The 10,000-nt window shown below is 41.4% G+C and overlaps 1 protein-coding gene across 3 annotated transcripts in view; it reads right to left on the bottom strand.

Annotated features, from left to right (window-relative positions):
- Positions 1-2,730: 2,730 nt before the first annotated feature.
- The window catches only part of cntf (ciliary neurotrophic factor), an 8,304-nt gene continuing 1,034 nt past the window's right edge, over positions 2,731-10,000 (bottom strand). For 2 of the 3 annotated variants that reach the window (XM_080519184.1, XM_080519185.1), the window contains 2 exons: positions 7,210-7,518; positions 2,731-7,118 (listed from right to left, as the gene is read on the bottom strand). In XM_080519184.1, the coding sequence (XP_080375310.1) occupies positions 6,942-7,118; positions 7,210-7,518 (486 nt within the window). In that variant the 3' untranslated portion in view covers positions 2,731-6,941. The remainder of the gene's footprint in view (positions 7,119-7,209; positions 7,519-10,000) is intronic. The other variant, XM_080519186.1, reaches the window with a different exon arrangement.

Below are 10,000 nucleotides of genomic sequence, written 5' to 3' on the forward strand. Positions count from 1 at the left end.
GCTTACACAACAACGTTCCAAGTGACGGACCTTGTCCGTTAAAAGAAAATGTTGCATTTACACTGCAGCAGCAAACACACTGACAACGGGCATAGTGAGTATGCTGGCCCACAAGTGGGTGCTGTTGCTTGATTTTGCAAGACCACACATGCATGAATGCAGAGAACAATACGCAATAAACTGTCATTCGTTTGAACAGATAACAAATTGGATGCCAGCAGGGGTGAGTCTCAATTATAAAACTACCAATATGGATTATAAAACAAGAATACAGGCCACAAGTCATGCCACCATGAAGGTCACCATGTTTGTTACTCGTGCATGAGCCGAGAAACTATTTACCACTGCGGTGGTGCACATGCACAATAACAGCAGTCTGCAGACTGTGGCTGTCTCTGCGGGAGAATCACGAATGTGAAAGAAAAGTTCCACCTTGGGAGACGGCATGTCAAAAGGACGGTTGCGTGGACCCAAGCACCAAATGCGAAGAAAGGTTTTTTTTTAAGTTACGCTCGTTTTCATTGTCGTGTAAACAAGGCCTATAACACAGCCACTTCAGTGCAAATGAGAAACCTCAACCAACCTTTCAAGAACACAACTCCCCATCAACTCTTGTTGAGCTGGTCTTGTTTGAAGTGAACACAACTTCCAGAAAAGACTCAAAGTAAGGTCAAAACAAATCTCAAGTTACATACATGTTAGAAACAAAGTCACTGATGTATTTTTATGTGTGACTTATATTTTGTAAAACTGACCGATACTCCATCTATAATCCAAAATTATTTTGATAATTACAGCTATAAATTATTGTCATTTATTAATTAAGAGAAAACTGAGTTCCTGCTCACAAACACTTGTTGTGTGGCTTTTAGATTTAAAGGGGTGAGTGAAGGTTAATTTACTTAAAGAACCAATCACATAAAAATAATAAATTGACCAATGTTTATTTTGAGTCTGTGTGTAGTCCAACTAGCTTTTGGTATGTGCCAAATTAATTCCAACGAAATTTTAATCTGATGTCTTCACCATCACGTTTCCCTATTTTCTTCCCCTTTGATAAAACAATGTCAAAAGTCTGGTGACTCATCCAGCCACCGTATTTTTATAATTCTGATTGCACTAAAAATGTCCTCTTTTCATTCTGCTGCGTCGGCCTTTGGTATTGGTTTGGACTATCAGAGATGTGTAATCCACGTTTAGCACAATCAGCTAATGAGAATGTGAACCTGATATGGAGTACGTCCCTTTTACTTTTAGGCATTTCAAAATGATTCCACATTGTTTGACTCCAGCTACATCGCTGGACAATACATGAAACTGCAGTAAGCCAAATATTCTTGATGTCAACATCTTGAAGCAAGAGAGTTTGGTGCAGTCAACTTCTGCAAGCAGTGCTTGCTACTTTCAGATAAGAAACAGGAAACTGGTTGAGATTTACAATCTGAGAAGTTTCTCTTCGTACTGCCAACAAGTTAACATGGCTGTTGCTGAAGCAAGCCAGAATGTAGAAAATGAACTTCTTTATCAGTCGCTTGTTGTAATGCCCCAGAATCGTGTTGGTCATGTTGCTGTACTTGTATATTTGACCTTTTCTGTGCATTCCAGTTTGACTGAATTGACACGCATCTGTAGACGTTGTTTCCATCAGCTCAGCAGAAAATGGAGCAATAAAACTTTTACTCACAAGCAGGACTTGTGGTAACAAAGGAAGTCAATTTGCCATTTCCGGTCCAACAGACTGTTAATGTGATGTGACAACTTACATCCTGCCTTCCTCGAAAATTGAAAAAGGACTTTCGGTGATGTGGAAGACTTGTTTTATCCATTTTTGACATGTAGTACACAATGTAGTACCATATGCCTGGTTTATAGGTGGCGCTGTAACTCTGCCACAGAAATACACCAAAAATGGAGAAGAAGACACTGAGCATGCAAAAGCATGCGACGGCGGCAAACTTTTTAAGAAAGTGTGCTCATCTATACGTTAATGCCGAGAAACCATTTTCAAATTTCTTCGCTGTGGAACCTGTCCTTTAAACAAGGCTGTTTTCAGGCTCCTAAAGTGCTGCGGCCAAAAACCAATATGTTTACTTGACTTGACCATTTTTTTTTTTCTTATCTTATTCAGATCATGTTCTTCTTTATATATGGGATGAGTCGGATATAACACCACTTTGGTCTCCATATGCTCTGTGTTTAAAACATTTTTTGTAAGTTATTATTAATTCAGGTTAATTAGTTTGTATTGCATTCCTGACATACATGTTGACTGACACATTTAACTCTGAATGATCTTTTTTGAGTTTTTAATTAAAAAAAATGCTGTTTTTATTTTCACCCCCTATAATATATCAGAAACATCCCTCTCTCTATTGTCTTTCATCTAATCTTTGTTCCCACTTAGTCCATATGGGGTTGCAGTGAGACCAAGGAGAGCCAAGGAAGTCCAGGCACTTCTGTCCCTCGCAACTTCCTCCAGCTTTTTCTAAGGGGATGCCAGCCCACTCCGAGACCAAGTCAATAATATAATTTCTCTAGCGAATCCAATCCATGCGACAACTTCCGGGATGCGTCTCAGTCGGACATGCCTGGTAAACCTCTGATAAATAATAAATCCTACAGTGTCTGGAATGGCATGACCAGAAAGGCACATCATTTCATGCTTTGCATTTCAGGACATGACTTTGATTTCAAACAAAGATGTGGAGGACAACAACTTCTTAACCTTTGACAAACATTTAATAAAGCTTTAATAAGTCTTGTATGAATACAGGACTGCAAGTAAAATGTTCTTCCAGCAGGACGATTGTTGCATAGATTATCCCAATCATCTCTGGACATAAACATCAGACATTACGGTCAATGATATTGAAACATTTCATATGCAAATCACAACATTAGGCTGACCATTGTGAATAAACAGAGTGAGGATAAGTGTGCTGATGTTACAGTTTTCACGATGTGCAAATCCCACTGTTGTGTGACGACTCTAATGACCGTGGCAGTTTTCTTCCTTATGAATACTGCTTACAGAGATGCAGTGGAAACCTAATCCTCCCATTGCGCTTAGAGCCATTTGTATACAGCTCGAGCTCTTGAGGGCAAAGGTCAAACGAGACTGCATCTGCTGTGTGACAGATAAAATATAGTGGGGAAAAAAGCAAAGTGGACAACAAGTGGGTTAAGAAAAGCATATTCAAAAGTAGTTAGATTGCGAATGACGTAACAATGGTACTTTCTTGTGGCTCAGAGAAGAGGGAAGTCACAATGTCTATATGAGTTGTTTTGATTCGTCCATGATTGACAAGCTTTGGAGAAGAAACCCATCCATTCATCTTCTGGACTGTTTTGTCCCATGCAGGATTGTGGGGTGCTGATCCCATCTTATTATAAGCAAAGGCAGGGTCACAGGTCCATCACAGCGCAAACACAGAGACATTTACAATGACAGGTAATTTCAGAGTCACCATTTAACTTTACATGAATTCTCAGGGAAAACCCATTGAGGGTGGAATATTTTGACGCCATACAGAAAGACCCACATGCAGGAATACTCCCACTATGATGAGAGGTTGCTAACTGCCACACTAATATACAGCCTTAAATAAGAAAGTACACTACTAATACATTAACTCAATTCATTAACCCAGTTGAACTGTTAAGGCAGATGATATCAAATTTTACTTGGATGGTTCTTGTAGTGAGCACAAACAAAAAGAAGCATGAGCATATGCAACCAGCAGAGGCAAAACGGTGACTTACTTTTGCAATACTGTGTGACATATGCCTGTCTATTCATGATTTATTGCCTTATTGTTGATGATGATCTGTGCATGTGAGAATTGCTGTACTGTTTGCGATTGGTATCGTCACTGGAGAGATGTCTGTCCAGATAAAACCAAAACAACACTCTGTAGGTCCCGTTCTTCAAGCTCAGAAAACGCGTCACACTCGCAAAGCATAACCAAGAGTATGTTGAGTGTATGATACTCAGTTATCATCATGAAATCATCCCCCAAAACCTCATCAAACCTTGAAAATAGTCTAAGGGGCGACAGTCAAAACCAATGACTTCCAACACAAAAGTGCTTGGAAGTTCTTATCATGATCACCCCTCCTCACACTGCATTAAACATGGATGGAGAGATGAGCTTTAGGCTGGAGTGATGCTGTATTAATACAATAGAGTACATCTGCAAAAAGGTGCTGGACAGGAAGAAGGGAACATGCAGTGATCAGAATATGGTTGGGATACAAGAAGCGAGGTATTGAGGACACACTGATGACTTTGGAAGGGATGAAGGCCAAACTCCACACATATGTTTTGCTTTGCTTCAAATTTGGGCTTTGGGACCTTTTTCTCTTTGTACTCTCGTTTCCTCGCACTGAGGCTTAATGGCTGAAATTGCTGGTATGTGTGAAAATGAGTGTTTGTGATTGTCTTTCTCACTGTGTTTGCCCTGTGATGGACTGGTGACCCTGCTTTCGGCCAAAGTCAGCTTGGATGGGCTCCAGCACCCCGTCACTGTCGGTCACTGATGTTAGTCAGCGAGGTATAGGAGAAGGATGGAAGGATAGTCATGTTTTTGGTTTTGTGAAGTCACATTCACACAAAATTCACAGATCAACCACAAGATTATGACCGCCTGCCTGATATTGTGCAGGTCCCACGTTGGACCAGTTGAGGATTGCAGTCCACTACGCTGAAGGTGTGCTGTGATCGCTGCTTCCAAAACACTGGCAGCAGACCCTTCAGGTCCCGTTTGATGCAAGGTGGAACTCTGTCCCTTTTCATTTTTAGGACCAGCACCACCCCATAAGAGCTGCAGTTCTGTAGATGTTCTTACTCAATCTTCTCGGCATCACAACTTGACCATTTTTCTGTTTCTAACACATTTGTTTTGAGAACCCATTGTTGACTTGTTGTCCAGTATATCCCACCAACTAATATTTACTGTCTGCTCCCGTCATTGGTCATGAAATTATGGAAGTAAATGCACCCACATCTAGAACACTATTTAAGTTTTGAATACAAGATGTGTTCATTAACGTGGACCCCGTCATTCACAGTTCTTTTTTCCCTTTAGCATTGTACCGGGGATATTCTGAAGCCAGTGCCCTTTGATGAAACATTTTCCTCACCTTTTGTTCAATGTCTAACCACACTACTTCTTTACATCCAAAGCAATAAAAAAAAAAAAAAAGCCCAAAAGAAAAAGTTACAAGCTTTTTTTAAGAGCAGCATTGCCTAAGTAGACGAAAAACAGCATGAGAACAAAAATAAAGATCTGCAACGGACATACAGAGGAGAAAATGTAATACACATTACATGTCCCTTAAAGTGAATCACATTCAAAGGTGCTGCACTACAAAGCATTATGAGAAATGTAAACTCATTTGTGCTTTATCATGCATTCTCATGACTTGGATGAAAGTGTGACAAATAGAATGAATAACTTTTTTTTTTCATTCTTACAGTAGCTACTACTGTCTCTTGGGTCACATCTCACCTTGAAAATAATACGAGCAACTCGAGTACCTGAGGAAATACCCATTTGCCTCGATTCAGTGACGACATTCGAATTTCTCAAGCCTGAAAAGAGTTTGAGTTACCCTGAACTGCTCAAATATCACACTAACTCATCCAGACTCCCAGTGCTCTTGCCAACAGTTAATCTGCATACAAATACTAAAATACAGCACATAACAAGACAGTCAGTAAATAAAAGAATCCAAAAGTTTCCCCTATCCTCTAAAATAAAAACAATGTGAAGGTTTATCTACATTCAAATGCAAATAAAAACAAACAAACAAGACTATTCACAGAGAATTCAATCAATTTGCATGATCTCCTCTTTCTTTTCTCTTCTCATTCTAAGATCCAAGCTTCATACATCTTTAAGGACAATCTGAGTCATTGGCTGAGGCTAATTTGATTAAAACCATGTGAGCCTCACAGGTACAAGGAGCGTGGCGACCATTGCTGTTAAATAGTAACATTACACAGAGTTCATTGCTGCAGACCTATAAATTAAAGAAATTGATCACATGAGACACCCCCTGACACACACAACACCACAAACACACGTGTTAACCTTGTTTTGGAGCTCATTCAGACACTGATGAAGTTGGACGATTAATGTTGTCCACTGTTTGGAGAATTCCCGTTTCCTTTGCTTAATGAAACCGTGTGGTGTTATTCGACAGGACAAGTGCAGGGCTGATTACAGAATGATTGAAGAAATAAGAAAACCTAAAACACAGAACAATTTCAGTTCACTTGTGGGAACTCAACATAGAAAGGAATGTAAGTAATGGCGCAATGTAAACACAGGAGGGCGCTATTGGATTTTTCTTCTCCCCCCCCTACCAGTTGTACACTTAACATCCCGCATTTGGAAGGTCTCAAATAAAATGCAAAGCCATAATGTCTCGAAGCATCAGACTGACAGTTATATGATATTAATTGTAATTGTATTATTATTGTAATGGATTCTGAGTAGCCGTATCACAGGATGTGAGAAAGGAAAAGTGGAAAAGCAGGAATGTGCGTTAGATCTTCAAAAGAAAGAAAGAAAGAAAGAAAGTTAAGAGTTCATCTTACAGTAGAAACAATAAATACAAAGATGCACTCTACTTTAAATAAACATGTTAAAAAAATGTTGTGGTTAAGAGTGTCTGTTTTTCTGGGGCCTTCATCCGTCTCTCTATCAGCAGGGATCTCTCTCTCTCTCTCTCTCTCTCTCTCTCTCTCTCTCTCTCCCTCTTTCTCAGCTGTCTGTTTCTTTTTCTCTCTCCATCAGCTTTTTTTCCCCTCTTCCCTGTGACTTCAGCTGAACATGGCTCTCTACTCTCATCTCTTTCAACCCTAACCCAGTTCTTCATCAAGCTCTTTCACACACCCCCTTACTGTCACACACACACTCCTCTCACATCTCTTCTCATCTCCGAGCGCTTCTTATCCTCCTGGTGGCCCGCGTGGTCCGCGCTCGCTCCTTGGCGATGACGACGGGCAGGTCTTGCAAGGTGGTGACAGTCATCTTGGACCAGTAGTCCACCTCTTTGAAGATCCGGTACACCCAGACCTTCAGCTCAAACAGAATTGTCGGACTGTTCAACTGTTGACGAGAAGAGACACAAAAAAAAACCAAACCCCGCCTCAGTTTGATTCCAGCAGCGTCATCAACCCCTGATAGCGTCGGCACCTACCTCCAAGCCGTCCACGCTGGGAGTCAGGACGGCGCTGCCGTCAGCCGCTCTGAGGAGTTCACCGGTGTTGATTAAGAGAAGCGCCAGTCTGTCCTTCACCAGCTTCCTCTGGCTCTCGTACTCACCCATCAACCCATCACCCAGCTCCTCTTCCTCTTTGGCGACGGCTCGCTCCAGCAAGGCGCGGCACTGCAGCAAGGCGGAGTGCAGGCGCCACAGCTTGTCTTTGGTGTCCAGCTGGGAGGAAGGCGGAGGGACAGACACCAGTCGTCGGTCTGCCAGATCCGTGGTGAACTTCTCTTTCTTTCTCTTGAGGGAGACACAAGGACAAGACGTGATGGAATCTGGAGCGAAACTGACATTTAAGATGACTTTATTGAAAGAATGAGGTGGGCAGAAGAGAGAGGAGATTAGACGTGTAATGCATGAATAAGAGGGTTGAAGAATGGGTTTTATCAAGCCACGCTGATGTCATGTTTGACAGAAGCTTGGCTGATATTAAAGATAATTACCAATGAGGCAACAGGAATTTCCCTCCAGAGTATTAGGAATTTGTTAAGGCTCATTTGCTGTATCTTTGAAGAGGAGCTCAGCCCAAGTCCGGGGGCGATTCGTAAAGTAAACATATGAAAGGTTAAGTATACAAATTAAAATAACAGAAGAAAGAAAATCAAAACCGGTTTAACCAAAACACATACAATGACATGTAAAAACCCAGTGTTCTCAGCTTAAAAAAACATTGGGTTGTTTAAATTGATGCTAATCTCATATTGGGACACATGAAATTGTTAGAAAGCTAAATGCTCATTTTAGTTTATCATCAAGACTGGCCACAGATATACAGAATGCCTGGTTTATATTTTTTTGTAAAAAAAAAACCCCCAAAAAACAAACAAACTACAGAGTTAATTAAACATTTTTGAGATATACTTTTGTTTGGAAATATTAAGTCATAAGTTTTGTTTCAAATTCACCAAGTTTAAAGGGTGATTTATGATTTTATGGTAGGGGTTGTTTTTTTTTGTTTGTTTGTTTGTTTTGGACAACAAAGCACAGCACCGAGCTAGAGATTGAGACACTGACTTTCCTGATATGCCAGTTGACCTGGAGCATTTTATAGAAAGATTCCAGCTCTGCACCAGTATTGCAGTATTTGTATCATTTGGGTCAAATAGAAGCAGTACATGATGTTAATATCTTCATGCTTTTCGATTGGTTCTTCCAAATAACAGTGCACTTTCTCTTGTGCCCACCGTGTTGTTTGCGCAGCCCCAAGACATTCTCTTATCAACATGAGTATGTGCTTTTATATTTCAAATATATTTCCAGTATGGACATTAGATTGCTCCAATTATATTTTAAAAGGCTAAAAAAGGAATGAGTATAATAGTTGCTACATCCTCAAGTTTAGTTTTTTTTTCACCATTTTTTGGGATGTGGAAATAATTGCGATAATCAGAGGTTAACTAGAAGCACAGAGTCACTGACTAAATGCAGGGTTCCTGAAGCACTCATGTGCAGACATGCAGAAGTAGAAAGGAAGAACTGGCCTTGATCCTGAAGCCAGGCCAAGTCTTTCCTGGCGTTGAATCTTGATTGCAAGCTAATATGCAGTTTGGAGTCTTCGGCTGCACATTTGTATACAGACGTGAGATTCCCATTACAGAAGGAACAAATGAATGGCCAAACTCAGCACCTCAGTGCTTCAAGTTAAATCCGTGAGAAACATGACATTACGATTTTGTCTGACAATGTTGTCAGATCACTGATGACTGTAACTGGCTTCAGCTTTGATGCTTGCGTGAGTTGTTATTCCTAGAGGCCTCTTTGTGACATTATACCGAGAAGTTAACGTTGTAGCCTGCGTGCAAGTTAGTGCCAGCCTGACAGAGAGACCTAATGTGACCTGGAGCCGCTAAAAGACACAGTGGAAGTGACCGTGTACTGCCCGGACTGCAGTAGAAACATTATTCAGGCACTTAATGGATACCCCGGGGGCCAATTCTACAGCCAGAGACAATACTTCAATGGATCACGGTGAATTATGAAAATGGGTGCAAAATATTTAAGCGGTATGAAAACGGGATGTCGGAAATGAGAGTTTTCCGACCCAACATATAGGCAAAGAGACAGCCTGACAGGAAATAATAATGCTGTCTTTAGAAAATATTCAATCTGCTGTCAGTTCCATTGAGACTCAAGTGAAAGAAAGTGACTCAACCTCTGACAGACCATATATAAATTTCCGTCAGGCAGACTAAGACATATCCACACATTGTGTTCACTGGAATGAAGCCGGTGATGCAACTCTAAGGCTGCTGCCACTGTAAGAAAGTATTCTCATAAACTCAGTAATGGGTGTGCATTCAGAACTGTGTCAGGAGGAGAAATGCGAAGTTGAAGAGACATGAAGTTCAGTTGGAAGGAAGGGTCACAATCATCTGGGCTGAAATGGATATGGCGTTACACGCCAGGCCGCTCCTTTGCTCCTGGCGAGATACACGACAGGAAGCATGAGACAGCACGCTGGCAGGAAACCAAGAAGTAGGTCTCACACCTATAGGCAAAGAGATGGGAGGCCTGAGGAGAAGATATGAAGGCTTTGTGCCCAGGCAATGGTGCGTGTGTGTGTGTGCCAGAAAAAACGCCCACCTCTGTCATTCCAACAAGCCCCCCCCCCCCCCCCCCCCCCCCCCCCCCCCCCCCCCCACCACCCACCCACCCACCTACCACCACCAGCCATTTCTGCATTCCTACCCCCTGCTGTCCTGGGAATTATTTATTGCCCTCA

This window comes from Blennius ocellaris, assembly GCF_963422515.1.
Source record: "Blennius ocellaris genome assembly, chromosome: 3".
In the NCBI taxonomy this organism is placed as follows: domain Eukaryota; kingdom Metazoa; phylum Chordata; class Actinopteri; order Blenniiformes; family Blenniidae; genus Blennius; species Blennius ocellaris.